The sequence below is a fragment of the Bemisia tabaci genome, chromosome 5 (genome assembly GCF_918797505.1).
Source record: "Bemisia tabaci chromosome 5, PGI_BMITA_v3".
Lineage (NCBI taxonomy): Eukaryota > Metazoa > Arthropoda > Insecta > Hemiptera > Aleyrodidae > Bemisia > Bemisia tabaci.
In genome coordinates this window covers 2,234,204-2,252,039 of record NC_092797.1, presented here as the reverse complement: position 1 = coordinate 2,252,039, position 17,836 = coordinate 2,234,204, and the positions used below count along the sequence as shown (strand labels likewise).

Here is a 17,836-nt window from a genome sequence, read left to right as displayed (position 1 = left end):
TGAAGCTTTGATCATTCAAACCTACCAGTCCCTGAAAATCAACGAGATTTCTGTGGCTAAACCCAAGCGCACTAAAATTATTTTGAATGTATGCAATTCGAATTAATGTATCACAAAAGCCTCAGATTTTCAGGATAACCAAAAGACTTCCGCATAGTTTTGCAATTTCAGTACATCAAATTACTTACAAGGGGAACTTCCCAAGCTGCTGCCTCCGATCAGGCTGAAAAAATTTGTGCCTATTCAAAAGGCTTGTAATTTACATAGAGTGAGCTCACAATCGCATGTTTGGTACCTTCAATTTTAACCCTCTATTGCATATCGTTGGTGAAAGTGCAGAGGTGCGCATCTCGGAAAACACGATTTCCCAGGAAAGAAGAAAAACTGTCTACATTCCTCTTTACTGTTAGTAAAAGGGTAATAATTCTTGAGGATAGCAAGAATAAGATGCTTTTTCAGACTCCATCAGCATTTTGAATAATATCCTGAACTGTTAGAAAATAATGCAGAAATGCCGAGATTAGGCTCCTAGAATTGACACTTCATCACGAGGCTTGCATTTTTGAAATTAGTGTTTTAAACCTGTTGTTGGCGGATTTGGATCATTTACAGACTGAAAAAAGAGTTTCATACGCTTACAATTCCTTATTTGATAAGTTTTGATATGGCCTCTCATATGGCCAGATCAAACATTACATGATTGGAAAATGACATTTGATCATGAGATACGCATTTCTGCAAGTGTTTTGAACCTGCTCTTGATCATTAAGATCAAAAATAGAGTTTATTCATACTTAAAACTTGTTTCGAAGCTTCAGTTGATCCAGTTCATCAATTAGTGAATCAGAGCATTGGATTCCTTGAGTCACTTTTACACCATAGGTGAGAAGATAGTATGGAGTCTCTAGAATATATCGTCTCTGCTTGGACTCTCAAAAAATTATATAGGTATAGGTTAAACTTTTTTTTCTATTTTTCCCCCAACACTTTGGCATCTGAGGCCGTATATGTAACAATGGCGGATGTGAAAAATTACCTTTTCGAAACATGCTTAAAAAACCGTTTTTTTCACACAAAAATTTAATATGTTCAGCTCTGGCACAATGTACAGATCTCGAAGATCACAGCTCAAGTATTTTCTCAAAATTTTCTCGATGCCAAAACAGTTTTTTGAATGTGTTTCAAAAAGGTAATTTTTCACATCCGCCATTGTTACATATAAGTCCTCATATACCGTTAGAAACCCACAGTCATCTTTATACGTTACGTAGTGCCCGTAGAAACCCGGAGGACATTCATGCTCCGTCCATCCATGCTCTACGCCTTTCAAATGGACCAGTGCACAAAGAACCGTCTCTTCAATTTTTATTATTCACAGTTCATCGATGAAAGCTCATTTTATTCATGCGAAACTTATTGAATTCAAAACCACGTTTGAGTAAGTTGCGATCTTGTAAACAGCGACTCTCTCAGTTTTGCATGAGAATTTATGATAATCAAAGCAAGGGCCACAATCTGAATCAAGCGTATAGGCTATCTTTTTTGAAATTAGAATTACTGGCAAAAAAAAAAAATCATTTTATTTAATAATCAAAATTATATTCTTCGGGCACTAAATGGACCACATTTTGCAATTAGGAACTCGCTCAGTGTAGAAACAATGTATATGTACCATTTGATTCACAATCAGAGTTAAGAAATTTCATGAAAGATTATAAAAAGAAAGAGGTTGTTCCATCCCCCATTAGATTTGGCCCCCTATCAGATATGATCCATCTTTTCAGGAGTGATACAGTAGCATGCGAGACGTTCAAATATGGCGGTCATTTTGACTTAGGCCCCCCCAGAGAGGGGGGGCGGGGGGTCAAAGTCAAAACCTTCAACTGCCTATAACTTTTGAGCGAAAAATCGGATTGAGTTGAACTTTTTTTTAAATGAAAGATCTCAAAAAGATCTATCTGCTGATACCAGAAAAATTGAAAAAAAGTTAAATTTAATGCAAATTTTTAGCAATTTTTCAATTTTTTAGGGGACAAAATTTTCAATTTTGTCGTGTTTCGGCACCGCGCAATGACTCTACTAAAACAAAAACCAGTTTTTTAGATTCTACACTTAATTTCCTACAAGATGCAAAAAACCGCATCTTGGGGAAACGTTTAGATCGCGAGCTATGGCTCGTCAAAGTTAGCCCCGCGCTGAGCGCGCGCGCCCTACGCTGTTCGCATATCCTCTGCGCGTCTGCCACCGATCCTGTTGCCCCTCCTCCCCCTTCCTAAATGCAAATTAACATTCTACTACCCAGCTTTCGTATATATCTGCGTTATAGGTACGTGAAAATTTCAGCAAGTTCGTGATTTCCAGTGGAATTGATGCTTTATTTCGCTCCCCCCCCCCCCCCCCAACCCGGCCACTGGCACTGAAGTGTGCCCCTGCCAACAACGAAATCATTTTATATTTCTCAAAGCTATGTGGAGAAAAATCGTGCGAAATATTTTTTAATTCCTCAGCAGCCTATTATGAATACCCATAATAATGTCGGCCTCTCATGAATGGTAAACGCTCAATACACCGAAAAGTGGTTGGGAGGTGGGATAAAAAATTACCTCAATTCGATCTCGTAGTCACAGGGTGCTACATCAGCAAAAACATGAAACAAGAAAATTTATATATTTCTTTTTTGCACAATATTTGGAGCACAGTGGCCGGGTTGGGGGGGGGGGGGGGGAGCGAAATAAAGCATCAATTCCACTGGAAATCACGAACTTGCTGAAATTTTCACGTACCTATAACGCAGATATATACGAAAGCTGGGTAGTAGAATGTTAATTTGCATTTAGGAAGGGGGAGGAGGGGCAACAGGATCGGTGGCAGACGCGCAGAGGATATGCGAACAGCGTAGGGCGCGCGCGCTCAGCGCGGGGCTAACTTTGACGAGCCATAGCTCGCGATCTAAACGTTTCCCCAAGATGCGGTTTTTTGCATCTTGTAGGAAATTAAGTGTAGAATCTAAAAAACTGGTTTTTGTTTTAGTAGAGTCATTGCGCGGTGCCGAAACACGACAAAATTGAAAATTTTGTCCCCTAAAAAATTGAAAAATTGCTAAAAATTTGCATTAAATTTAACTTTTTTTCAATTTTTCTGGTATCAGCAGATAGATCTTTTTGAGATCTTTCATTTAAAAAAAAGTTCAACTCAATCCGATTTTTCGCTCAAAAGTTATAGGCAGTTGAAGGTTTTGACTTTGACCCCCCGCCCCCCCTCTCTGGGGGGGCCTAAGTCAAAATGACCGCCATATTTGAACGTCTCGCATGCTACAGTATCACTCATGAAAAGATGGATCATATCTGATAGGGGGCCAAATCTAATGGGGGATGGAACAACCTCTTTCATAATGAAATTTCATGAAATTTCGTGAAATTTCATTTAACACGCAGAATTCAGGATTAAACCCTTGAAACTTATGAATCTCCTTAAGTTCATTTGTATGCACGTGGTAAACTGTGAAAGGGAACTTTAGAAATGCCCAGAAAGTTAAGTAAAACAGCAAAAACATAATTTTGAATTTTTTTTCTTAAATTTTGGTTGAACACACAGCGCACAGCCGTACCAGTTGAACACCAAAATAAATTTTACGGATAAAGTAAGACGTTAGCTTTCATATTTGGAGCAAAACAAATTTCTTGACTATAAACAGTGGCGTAGGAAGGGGGGGGCCAGGGGGGGCCTGGCCCCCCCCCAAAATTGGAAATAGTATCATCTGGCCCCCCCCCCCCCCAGAAATTCTGGATGGTGCAAAAACACCATCTTTAACGGTAAGTCTCTGTCGCCGTGGCCCGTGAGAGGATGCCTATCTTCCGAATTGAAGGAGAAAGCTATGTAAAATGTTTCCCAAAGTTTCCCGCAGAGCGCAACACAATTACCTCTAATTAACGAGGAAAAATCAGAGTGTAAAATAAAATTATGAATCAATGAAATTTATCACTCTTAATGCACATAGTTTTTACTTAAAATCTCGCGCTCGAACGGTTAGTTTTTTCTTCTCTGTTCATTATTCAGTTGAATTGCTCTAAAAAATCTGGATGCAATCGATTTTTTTCTAATTCATAATTCATATCTTTATTTTTTGGTACATGACAAATGCTCATTCGTTCATAGTTACGTCTTGCTCATTATATTATATTTTACTTTGCATGGGCTTTTCCTAATACAGAACAATGATTCTGGCATTCACTAAACATTTATTTCGCAATTTTCACACAAATGAGTGGTTAAAAGTGAGAAAATAAATGGAATAACCTGTTGAATGCAACAATTTCAAAGTATTTTAACCTTAAAATGCATAAAACTGGGTGAATTTTATGCAGAAATTGAAGGAAGATTAACGCCACAAGTGCCTCGAGATGCGCTCAAATAGAGTTAAAATTTCAAAAATTTTCCGGGGGAGGCCCCCCGGACCCCCCGCTGACCTGGGGGGTATTCCATACCCCCCAGACCCCCCGGTGGTGGGGGGCCAGGCCCCCCCCAGCAAAATGGCCTAGCTACGCCTATGACTATAAAGAATCCTAGTACCCCCTAATAGTATATCGTTCTATTTTGGTACAAAAGAGAGGGATCTTGAACTATCTTTGAAACAATTTAAATGATTTTTTCATTTGTCTCTGATTTTTTTCAGAAATAAACAGTTTGAAATTTGAAGTTAGGGTCCCCGGTTCCCCTCCCCTTGATAAGCCAGAACTGCCAGAAGAGAAAGAGTAAGAGAAGACCAGAAGAGAAAAGCTGAGAGAAGACCGCGCTCCAACTGGTCTAATTGACGAATATTATTCTCTTTAAAAATAAAAACAAATTCTGTTAGAAAAAATAAGCATTTTTGACATTTTGTCGGTCGAAAGAAATTTCATTGGGAAAAAAGAAATTTCATGAAATTTCTTGTGAAATTTCATGAAATTTCATTCGATGAAATTTCTTTTAGCAACTCTGTTCACAATGCACATGTGATTTTACGAATGAGCTAGTAATCGTAGTTGCAAATAAAATCCTGAGGCCCCTCGGTACATAGACATGTCATAATCGGGAAGCTTATTTTCGGAAATGGTTCGAATGGAGGGGAGGGGGGGGGGGGTCATGCCCCCTTACTACGGGTCACCTAGATCTTATTCTCGAAAGCCTCGCTCACTTTAGGTCGCATCCCGTCCGCGAGAAAATAATCAAATATTGATCTCGGTGATCCGAGCCCAAGTGCCAGCGCGGCGTGCTCCCAGCGCCTACAAACCTAACAAGGATACTTCACGCATTGCGCAATGCGTGAAGTATCCCTGTTGGGTTTGTAGGCGCCTATGCGCGTGTCACGCCGTTTTTTCGAGATGCGTGGTATGGTAGTTTCACCATCGATATCCACGTTCGAATTTTCCTCTCCTCGCTACAAATGCGAGAGTAGCCAAAATCTATTTTAAAATGCATTAGGTATTATGAGTTTTTTACGCTTCTGTTGCTCTCTAGGTAAGCAGTGAGCACTTCATACTTTTTTGTCTCTCCTAAGAAATTGGGTCGGATGGATTTGTGCGTATTTTGGAATAAGCTTATCATTTAAGTGGAACTTTATTTTTCGATTCCTTGGAATCCGGCAGAAGACCTTCCCCCCCTCTCATAACGTAGCGCGTTGCGTCGGGGACTTCGCCAATTCAAAAAACCCGCGTAAAATTCATCGCCATTTTTGTTTACAAATAGCTTACATAACCTAAAAATTTGAAGTTAATTTACTGATAACGTTGTGCGTCTACTGATAAACTACTGTATTAAATATATTAGCTAATTTTGTGGATTTTTACAACAAATGTTGTATGCGGTACTTCAGGAAGTCTAATACTTCTCTCATATATACCTTTACACTTCCGCATTCGTCACTATTGCTCTATTTACTAAACCAAAATGGTAAGTGATTTCTCTGTTGCGTAGAACTCTTACAAAACCCTCTCACTTCCCCACAGTTCAGATGCACCTTATTTTAATATTTAATTTGCTTAACATATCCCGACCATGGAAACATTTTGCGTCTAATCAGTGTTTCCCAATTGAATTCAGTGCTTTGAAGGCACAGTGATGACAAGGGCCTGTAGTTCCTGCTTACTTTTTGACAATACTTGCATCATACTTTGCACAAGGGAACCGATACAAATACATTGTTTTAAAATCGTGCAACCTCTTCTTTGCTCAAAGAAATACTTGATAATGCATAATAATAGAATTTGCACAATCGTTTTTCATTGAAATTAACAAGTTTTGGTGAATAAATGAGAACTATTCGTTATCCTTTGCTTTTTTAGGTAACGTGAGTATGCAATTTTTACAACACTGTAATTATGCGGGTTCCCTCCTGCTAAATTCAATCTACTTTTTCCAGTGAATTTTTGAGGCTGTAAATAACAAGAATTGTAAGAGATAACTTAATTTGCTTTACATATCCTGACCATGGAATCATTTTGCGTTTATTCAGTTTTTCCCAATTGAATTCAGTGCAACAAAGGCACAGTGATGAAAAGGGATTGTGGAAAATGTAACAAGAATAATGTGAAGAGAATGTTAAGATGTTATTTTCATTAATTTACATGTGATTTTTCTCTCACCCTCATCGTTTTAGCACGGAAGGGTCAAGACTCGAACAACAGAAGAACAGAGAGAACTTCAGCGCATCGAGAAACAAAAGAAGGTGAAACTATATCTGGAGGGTATGAACAAAGCTTTTGAAAAGGTACTTTTGGCTTTCAATTCTTTAGCGCTTGCTGACTATGCAAGGAATTTTTTTCTCCCATCAGTTTTCCTCAAAGAATGTCACTTGATCCTCCATGTAATACCCAATTTACAGGAACTCTGCATTCAACTCTTCCTCCTTTTTTGTTGAATGAAAAGTTGGATCGTATGCTTGGTACTGACATGAAAACACAACAATCTGAGGAAATTTGAATGGAAACTTGAATATGACATCACATCCAGCATTTCGTTCAACTTTCCATCCAATTGGTTGCGTCAGTTGGATGGGAAGTTGAACAGAAGGTTAAAATGAAATCTTCCGGTAGAAACCCTGCATCTTCGTGAACTGGAAGGCGATGAAGTTACTCCGTTTGACGATATTACATGGCAACAACAATAGAATCTAATTTTGTTGCGTTCTACTTTCTGTTTAACTTTTTGTCCACTATTGTCAGATGAAAAGTTGAATAGTGTGAATTGGGCTTGAACAGGTTACAACATTTATATTTATGATGTGACTGCAGTGGGTTCGGTGATATGGCAACCTGTAATGACTGCCACCCAATCAGGAGATGTAATGTTCACACAATATCTCTAACGGGAAGATAAGGGTCCGGGTGGCCTCCAGCCTCCTCCTCCCCCTCCCCCTCCCCCTCCCCCTCCCTCCAAAAAGGAATTTTAAAATTCAGACCCACTACAACCCATTTTAGTTTAATTCTAGAGGTAAAATCCAATAAAATATCTAGAAAATCATATAATCTTATTCCTTATTTGCTACTTTTTTTTTTCTCTCAACTTTTTCTGTCATTATTTATGAGCAATTATGGAGACTAGCTCTTCGCTCCTGGGTATAGCATACTGTACCCTCTCCCTCACACCATCAGATGTAGGCTAGTAAGCTTGTGTAGTTTTCAAATTTACTACTCAAATATCATTGAACATTGTTGCAAGAGGCTACAATCCAAAGTTGCTTCACAAATTGACCCTACTTAAAATTTCACATAGGATGCAGGTTTGCTGATTTAAATTTTGTGTAAAGTCAATGATTTTTCTGTCTATCTTTTTCAGCGCAACAAAAAAGAACTCGATGACGAAGCTTTAGCTATTTGTGAAAATCTGCTAGTTCACAACCCTGATATTTTAACTCTTTGGAACTTTCGCAAGGAAATACTTTTGGAATTCAAAAATTCTGCGTAAGTGCCTTTCCCTTTACTCCTAGGAAGGGTATTTAATAGGCTGAAAGTTCAATAAATTTTACGAAACCATTTTTTTTTATTGTTTGAATTTTTGTTACATTCTCAACGAGAAATATAAACAATTATTTCACATTATGAGGTAGTGTTACAGAATGCCTCGACAGTTTAGAGGCATTTTTTCTTAACTTATTGTAACTCCCAAACCATTTGGATCTGCCTTTTATGGTGCTTTTTAATTATTGCTATAAATCAGTACTTTCTCATGTTTATCAGAGCACACAATGTAGCATTCTACATGATTAGTAATATTTGATAGATGGCGAATATTTTTGGAATACCTGCATTGATTCTCAAGGACACTCTACATTTTTGGTGAATGTTAGAGATGAGTGACGTCTGTGAACAATTTGAGATGTTCACGTTTTGGGCAAATCTTGTCACAAAGTAAACTTCGTAAAAACATTAACCCAAAATCTTACAGTTAAAACTTATCATGAGCTGTAGCAATGATGCAGGATTGATGTAATTTCTGAACTTAGAATTTGTTTCAATAAAAATAAAGAAAGAGTCATTCTTTTCATTTGCCTCAGCCACTGATTTTGACTTTTGTCTGTAAATTTTTTTATTCCAATGGAAGAGTTGAAGAAGATCTTAACCTTCATTGCCTTGCTGTGAAGTATCCTGTATTGTCTCCCTGAATTTTTCAGGTGCACAAATCCAGAGATTGACCTTGAAAAGTTAGTATCAAAAGAATTGTACTTGACAGAGGTATGCTTGAAAGTGAACCCTAAATCATATTGTGCGTGGCACCAGCGCTGTTGGACTCTGGACAACATTGCACCAAAACCTGATTGGGATCGAGAACTTTTAGTCTGCACCAAATATTTAGAGCTCGATGAAAGAAACTGTAAGTTCTCTCATGTGTCATCAGTACTTAAAATTGTTCTTTTCTCATCTTCATCATTAAGTCAATAAGTTGAACATTTGTATAATTATGTATTTGTTGAGAAACTTAATTCAGAAAGCTTTCTACACTGTGTAGATTTTGAAGAAAATCTCATACTTTAACCTTACGTCAGAGATATTTCACACAAAACTTTTAAATGATATTTAAAGCTTGGGAAATTCTTCACCCTTGCATATGACTGAGGGTTTTTTCTAACTGCCATAGCATTATTTCACTCAAGGCTCTCCATTTATGAAGGAGTTTGTGGCTGTGTGAAGAATTCTTTCTTTGCAACCAGTGGTGTACAACGGAGGAAATGGGTGAAAAATATTTTTCATTGATTTTCTCGAACTGCTCGGTGCTCATTTACGAACAATTCATGTAGGTTTTTTTCAGATATTTTTCATCCTTTGTGTTGTTCTTACCAGCATTCTCTTTGATGCAAAAGATTATCAGAAAAAACAAGTGGTCCATTCGTATATGTTAGTGGGGATAGTTGAGCCGTTTGCGATGTTAGCAACCTTCCTACTAAATTTTAGTTTATTGGAGGAAAATTTATTTTTTTCTCATAAGAATTTGCATGAATTTAATTCAATAAGTTTAAGTGGACACACTGCATGCAAAAATATAGGTTTGCTTTCTTTTGAAAACATAAAGTAAGATTGAAAATTTTAGAAACACTGCAATTGGACCACATTATGTCATTGGGAACTTCTTTTTCTAGTTTATTTCATGTGCTATTAGTTTTGATGTGGAGATGGGTGCTTTTGAGGGTGAGCCAGGAAAAGTAGCTCCTTTTGGCAAAATGTAGACCAACTGAGGAGTGCGTTTTCTTTTTGCACGATATTGATGGTAACTACAGTCAGTCATGGTTGTATTTGCAGCCATCTCACTTACGCACAGGCAACGTCCTGATCTAATTTTTAATTTGTTGTTATGATTTTGTTTCCAGTTCACACTTGGGACTATAGAAAATTTGTTGTGGGTAGAGCAGGAGTCTCTGCAAAATCTGAATTGGAGTACACCACAAGTAAAATTAATAAAAATTTCTCCAACTATTCTTCATGGCACTATCGGAGCCAGTATCTTCCATTAGTTCACCCAGATGCCACCGGGGAAAGGCCAATTGACAGAGACATACACATCAAAGGTTTTGCTCCTAATATTATCCTATTATTCAGTGACTATCTGAAATCTATGATGAGAAGACAAGAGTGATGATGGATGGTTTGTGTAGCCTTGAAAACCGCTTGAAATGTGCATGTGTTGAATTTGACATTTTTTTCAAGGCATAGAAAGTGCTTAATTTTTTTAAACTTGCTTGAAAAGTGTTCTTGTTTTCAGCATGAAATGCTCGCTTTTTTATGAAATAATATATAAAATCATTTTGCATTATAAAAAGCGTTTTTAGAGACATTTCATTTACAAAATAAATCTCAATCTGCCTTCAAAGTTAGTAAGAAAGTCCGGACCCGGAGTATAGGTACAGGGAGAAACCGTGCATTCAAGAAAAACTATGGAGAAAGTCGTGAAAAGCGCTTGGAAATTCTTTAAAATGTACTTGATTTTTTATCTGTAAGGCTGCACAAACCATGATGTAAATCGAGGTCTACACTTCAGTCTGCTATAATGGTGATGAAAATGGTGCATTTGCCGATTACTGATGCGCAAAGAGATAACATTTTTAGTGACCCTGTTTCAACTGTCTTTTGTCAAGTGAAAAGCTACTTTCAGATATCTCAATTTTAGGTTTTTAAACAATCTATCGACCAGACAGAACCCACTTTGACAAACCTAATTGTAAATGATTCTTTGTGACTTTCATCGTCCATTATTATACGAAGATGAATCTTGCTGCCAGTAGTCAGTCTTTTACTCCTCAGTCATTTTTGCTCAACCCATCCATATTGAATGGATAGCCAATTTAAGTCTTTGAAATATTTATTTTTGTCCTTCAAAATACTTTTTGGGCTAAATCTAGATTTTTGTACACTTACCTGCATGCGGATTTGCCGAAGAAGTTGCAATTTTTTGGGCACCAAGCATTTGACAAAAAAATTGAGCATTCCTAAAATTATTTTTCAAGAATGCAGTATTTTCCGCTCCATTACTTCTGCTGTTATTCTCATTTTCCTGTTGCTTTTTGATTCCAGAACTCACCCTGGTAGAAAGTGCAGCTTTTACAGATCCAAATGATCAGAGCGGCTGGTTCTATCAGCGTTGGCTCTTGGATCTTCAGCAACAGTTGCCCCTTGTTCTAACGCAAGCTTGTATAAGTGAAAATTTCACTTGGGTTGCTTTCAACAAACCGGTTTGTCCTAATGATACGGCTTTGAGTATAACAGGCTTGGGTGATGGGAAATGGAAGACATGCAACGGTGAGACTGCATCTCATGTGTGGGTAAGTTTTTCATTCTGAGATTGGTTTGGATTTATTGGCATTTTTCTAGGTTCCATGTAATAAATTCCTTGAAAACAAAAAAGAAACGAGAGCTACATTTCCAATTACTGGCCTCGTCACCCCTCCTACTTCCAAGATAATAAGACAACTTGTCACTTATTGACTTATGGTCCCTGTCAATTTTCAGTGTGGCTGGTACAAACGTTTTTGGCCCTTATGAGGAATAACATGAGGTAATTTTTCTTGGTGAAATAACTCAACAATGAAAATTCATTCATTCCACACAAGCTGAGGTTGCGATCCTGTTTTCTTTTTTGTATTTTAACACTGTTTTATTTTATCTATAGCATGTCACTTTCCTCCCTATTACCTCTGGATTATACTTGGATAATGTTGGAAAGAAAATCCCTAAAATCATGGTGCAGATACTAGTGGCATCATTGTTGATGATTCTCAATACATCTGCCTAAATAAAAGCGCTCCTTCATAAGTTTTTTTTCATTGACTCAAATTAGAGTTTTATTTCTAAAGTGAAAATTGATTTTTTGCTTCCCCCTTTCTCTTAGATTAGTATGGACCCAGCACTATTCTATTATCTTGTTGAACATTTCACACTAATCTCCTTTTGACCATTGCATTTGCAGATAAAAGATACGCAGGATCAGTCACTTATTAGCTACGAGCAATCAAAATTATCATTGTTTGTGAATGGTGAACTGAAAAGTGATTTAGAGCTGAAACTTGTCACTGAGTCTAACGATCAACAAAAAATGATCGGGTTCCGCAAACCTAGTTTCATTAACAATCTCAATTCGGCATTAGTCGATTTCTACTCCTCTCTTCTGGAATCGGTTATCAGTTTATTGGAACTTGAACCAGACTGTAAATGTAAGTGTCCACCTATATTTTAACTCGAACATCTTTGATCTGAAACTTTTGAGATTGCCTTGACCATTTCTTTCAATAATTTACTTCATTTCAGAATTTTCTGTCATTTATTCACTTTTGGTGCAGAGAATTCAACAGAATTTCTGTTCTCTAGTCTGTTTGTGGGAATACCAGATATTTTAGCTGTTTCTGAGTAGATTTTTGAAGCTGAACTGTCCGTAGCAAAGACTTTTCAATTGTGAAATTGCAAAAACGCAGATCTCGTTTGTGATTTTTCAAAAACTACGCTCTTATTTTATTTCTTTCAAGGAGAACAAACCAGCATCAAGGCATAAAATTTTAGCAGAATATTCTTAACTCATCAAAAGATAAATTACGGAAGCCGTCTGTGTATGATGCTACATAGTTTTTCATTTAAAAAATAAATTATGTTAGAAAGTTTGCAACATTGCAAACTGAGATATTCGCCTTTGCAGTTTCACCATAGATCTATAATATTTTTTTTAAAAAATTAGGTTTTTAAAAAAAATAAGTATTAATAATTTTCTTAGCAGAGTGGCAAACACCATGAAAAAATTTGAAAAGAGGAAAATATTTGGTCACCAATTATGGTCCATTCGAAAGTGATCAAAGAAATCGAAGGAATCTATCAAATCTAAATTATTTCTAATTTTATTTCAGGGCCTCTATTGTCTTTTGTGACGATAGCTCGACATTTGAGGTTTGAATCATCACGGGCAGAGATTTATGAAAAATTAGAATTACTCAAAAAGTGTGACCCAACTCGGAAAAATTACTATGATGATTTAAGTAAGTTCATCCCGCTATTCTCTAATAAAATGATCTTTCTCCTCTATGATCCTCTTATTCACTACTAGTGCTTTTCGTAACTGAACATTTTAATTAATAAAACCTTAAGATCGAGGCAAGAATGTAATGCTCAATTTTCCCTCCTCTAAACATACAACCAGGATGGGCAAAAGAAACACTCTATACGCCATAAATTTTTCAATTTTTGAGTAAACTTGTTCCAGTTTGGACTGCCGTTGTAATTATCGAAAGGAAAACTTGGGAAAACCAACCGACCCCCCCCCCCCCTCACTTGTGACATGCGTATCAAGCGTTTTTTTTTTTGCCCATTCTGGTGTAACAAAAAAGGGTCCAATTTCAATATACTGCCCATTTTATAGGTCAGTTTTTAAACTACAAATAGGAGTTGGGCTTTTGGAACTTGGAACTGCTGTAACATATAATCCCCTTGACTAAATGTGCAAAAGAAGGATAGCGTTCTAGGATCTCTCAATTTTCAGCATGTGTACCACAAAACATTTAAAAAGAGACTTTGTAAAGGAATGCTTGGAATAAAACAGGAGAGTCCCAGACCTAACTCATAACTGAGCTGCAATATCATACTGTTCCTCATGCAGTAGCTTTAATAATCATTTAACAACTCTCTACTCTTTCTCTCGTTTTTTCCCCTATGTATTATTAAAAAATTATTTAATTTCAATTTCTGTCAGGGAGCAAGTTTCTGATTGAAGATAAACTATCGGAGTTGGAAGATTTCACTGGAGTATTCGATGTATCTTGCATGGAACTGACTGCCCTTTACCACACTCAGTATTTATCATTGTTTCGGGAAGTTAATCTAAGTAAAAACAAATTAGGAAAAATTAAAAGGCGATGTCTTGGAAATCTATGCAATCTTCAAGCCTGTGAGGTAAAATTCACTTTTTTATCTTAATTATTTATGTCTGCATAATACTAAATAAGTGCTATTTTTTTTTTTGAAGATTAAAGCAAGCTCTTATCAGTTGGACCACATTTTGCAATTGCCTCAGTATAGAAACAGCACCTGTACCATTAGTTTCCCTGTGCACATAAGTGTTTTTACAAATGAACCAGAAAATGTAGTACCTCTTTGTAAAATATGGTCCAAATTTTCGTGAAAACCTAAGACACAAATGAATCTCAAAGTTGAATAATAGGGTGGTATTCAAAAGTATACCATGAGACAAGTTTTACCTAGTATTTTTATTATTCCGCTTTTCGTGAATTCTTCGTTTTTGATAAACACAAAATTGCTACTTTTTTTCCTGGAGCAAAAGAGTATGGCAAGACTTGAATCTTTTTTTTTGAAATATTTTTGAAAAATCCCTGGATTTTTTGTCTTGTGAAAATTTCTTCTTTAAGTCAGCTGCATTTTTTGTATTTGTCTATTTTAATGTCTTTCATTATCACAGGTTTTAAATATTAGTGATAACAACCTTGAAGTTACCAAAGTTCCGAAGCTTCCAAATCTAGTGACATTGGTTGATGGCAAGTGTCTTGCGGGACAGAAGGTTTGAATCAGCCCAGTGTGTTCAGATAATATTATGGACATCTATATTACTATTCGACCTTCATTACTTTGTAAGTATTTTTATCATTTGTAAGTGGTGAATGCTATATTAGACTAGAGTGGCCATGCTAAATGTAACAGTATCTCTTGAAGCACTTAAGTAAATAATGACTTAAATACTAATTTAAAGGAATAATAATTTAATTAACTATTATGAGAGGTTCATGGCGCAGTCTATTGTTTGATGATTCTTTCATGCTAAGGAAAAACACTCTAAACATTCAGATGTAGCCAAAATTCCTCTAATTAACTATTTATTTTTGTGGAAAGCTATCAATATAGGTATTTTATTGTCTGACTCATACATTTGTTTCTGAATAAAATTCTCTTGATAGTTGGAAGGAAAATATTCACAACACCAAAAATTTGTATCTTATCTGAGGAACTTTGACAACGCATGAAGATGCCTACAGCATTCTTCCCTAGCTCTTTAATAGAAAAGTTAGTAGCATTCTGACTTTAAATTTTGCAAGTAAATTCCTCCTGAACCAGGGAAAATGTACAGAAATTTTCAAGGCTGTACATAATTTGTTTCTCTGTTAAAAAAATACAATTTTAGACAAAATTAGGCATTATGAAATGCAATTAGGCTGATTCTCGTCATAACTATCTAAATACTGGCAAGCTTTGTCCCTCACGCAGCAGTTTTCATGACGTGGACTGTGAAACCTTGTCTCTGTTGGCTTGGTAGCGCCCCTGCAAGAAGACTGGCAAATATGGAGGAATTGAGCCGAGGAATTATTTGAAAATTTGTGTTATATTTTATGTTACAAATTTTAATTATCTGCAATATTTTTCTGCAAAGATACCATTTCAAAAACTCCTAAGGTACTCTTCCCATAGTGCTCTAGTGAATTTTGATTTATTTTCTTGCCACTTCTACTCTGTACATTTATATTTTTATCATTAACGAAATGGCCTATGGTAGATTTATGGAGACTTTCTACTTATAACTAGGAATAATGCCGCAGTTGCTAGAGCATACATATTCAGAACAAACCTAATCTACTTTTTTATATGATGTTCCAGGGGTGACCACAAGCAGCATTTTCCGCAGCCGCTACTAATTTGAAACAGTTTTCCTGATTGGAAAAGAAAATGCCTTAACCTGCATTAGTAATTTTTTCTTTCTAGCTTTGTTCAAGATTATACAAGTTTGCAGGAAAAATAAGATAATAAAAAATAATAATGATTTTAAAAAAAATTAACTGTGATATTTAGGAAGTATTTAATGTAAGTTAAAAATTGTATAACTGTTATCAACAGTCAAGTAAAAGTTTAGGAAGTATTTATCTTGTTGCTGAGACTTTCTATAAGTGTCAATTGGTGATAAGTATAATAATCATAGCTTAAGTAGAAGTGATATATTTTGAAGTAGGGTTTTAGAATCCTTACCGGTCCTACTTACTACAAAATATCGTTACATTCTAATATGGGCACTATTGTCAGAAACGAGCGGCTTTAACAGAGCTCTGTACGAGTTCGGAGTTGAATCATTATTGCCTGGTGTCTCTCTGCCCATTGGGTCGCTAGTCTGTAAAACTGATGTACATGACAACAGCCCATTTTCTCTGATTCTGCAGACTCTGATAGCTATCATTCAGGGTCCTCCTATCGTTTCTCCTTAAAACAGAACTTTATCAATAGCTCACCAGAAACTATAATGATACCTTCATATACCATACTTTAGACTATAAGAGCTTTTCTTTAGGATGATAAAATTCTATCTAACCACGCAGGGCCATAGATAATACCACTGGCCACTGGACAATTTAACTCCTATTTCAATTATTGGTGAAAAGGATGAACAAATAACAATTTAGAGCCGCACGAAGAATATAACTTCCAGGATTAGACATTTGTTTTCATGTACGTATTTCTGTTAATTCTCTGAGGACACTTTTTTATGGATACATGTGTCTCTAGAGAACAATGAATGCAGAGTGCCTACCAATCTTATCCTACGCCCATTGTGTTCTTGCATTTTTTGAAAACATCGAATAAAAGATAATTTTTTGGATAAAAGCATTGAATTTTCTTGCCTCCAGGTTCTGAGAACTCGTTTTTTTATGTTTTTAAAACTCCCGTTCCCCTTTGTTCTTTTCTATCCTTTTCAATCATCAGCTCGCTGATTTGGCCTTGCCTCCTAAGCAGACAATCGATCCCTCTTCAAGTTGGCTAAAAAATTATAATTTTTGAGATTTCAAAGGAAAACTCATGCTGGTGTCATGAGGAATAAGTTGTGAGAGGTTTAACTCAGTTTTGCGCCAACATGAAGCTGAAGGGCTTTTTTTTTCCCGGAACCCGGTGGATTGTGATGAATATCGGTATTTTTTTGCTCCGTTCTTTAGCTGCGGTCGGAGTGTTCCAGTGGATCCGGATGGAACCAAGGTAGATTTACACAGGTATGGACAGAACTAAACAACTGGCCTCTGATTGGCTCTCCAGCGGCCCCTTAACGTCAGCCATTTTGGATGTTTTGATTATTTTGATTTATTATGTTCGGTTTATCGTTTGTCAAAATTTTGTGGGATTTTTTGCACAATTTTGGTTATGCGATATTAATTTTAGTGTTTAAACGCACAAACGTTTGAATGTTAATTTGATTGTAATTTAATTAAAAAACGGGCCCCTTAACCTACGTCACGAGGTCATGTGACACGTACTGAGGCTCATGGGAAATTTTCAACTTTTCCATACCTGTGTAAATCTACCTTGGGATGGAACGGACTTTCGAGGTGGGGGAAGATCGCGTTCCAATGTGATCCTAACCTAATTCGAGAAAGTTTCCGTCCTTAAGAAGTCAAAACAATGACAAATCAGAGCAACCACCAAGTTTGCATTTTTAATCACCTGGAAAGCTTAGGATTGGTCCGGTTCGCTCAGGATTTTGCTCCAGTGTGTTTGACTCTCATCCACCCTGCGCCACGATAAAAAAAAAGCCGTTTATGGTTTCTCGATTTTCATTTTATTTGGAAATGCTTTCAACTCTCAATGCACACGAAAGCCGAACAAAATCTAGACAACTCCTCCTCCCTCTTTGACACTCAGTTTTTCTTCAGAACGGCTACGAGTTCTGTGTAGGATTTTTCTGTTTTGGGAGATATAAAGGGAGAAAAAAGGAAGGAAAGATCTGATGAACATCTCGTTGGTTGTTTATGGCCTTGGAATCGATTGTTTGGTAAGCGTTGCGTGTTGAAAGCAATTTCAAATAAAATGAGAATCATAGGAATCTAGAAAGAACCCCGCATAGAGCATGA

The 17,836-nt window shown here is 36.6% G+C and overlaps 1 protein-coding gene across 1 annotated transcript; it reads left to right on the top strand.

Moving 5' to 3' along the window:
• Positions 1 to 5,736: 5,736 nt before the first annotated feature.
• On the top strand, positions 5,737 to 16,601 carry RabGGTa (Rab geranylgeranyltransferase subunit alpha). The gene is made up of 11 exons (XM_019049324.2): positions 5,737 to 5,928; positions 6,635 to 6,745; positions 7,813 to 7,937; positions 8,648 to 8,847; positions 9,839 to 10,036; positions 11,040 to 11,287; positions 11,932 to 12,175; positions 12,857 to 12,985; positions 13,696 to 13,895; positions 14,419 to 14,587; positions 15,606 to 16,601. The coding sequence occupies exons 1-10, from the start codon at positions 5,926 to 5,928 to the stop codon at positions 14,521 to 14,523; spliced, it is 1,563 nt and encodes a 520-aa protein (XP_018904869.2). The 5' UTR covers positions 5,737 to 5,925; the 3' UTR covers positions 14,524 to 14,587; positions 15,606 to 16,601.
• Positions 16,602 to 17,836: the final 1,235 nt, after the last annotated feature.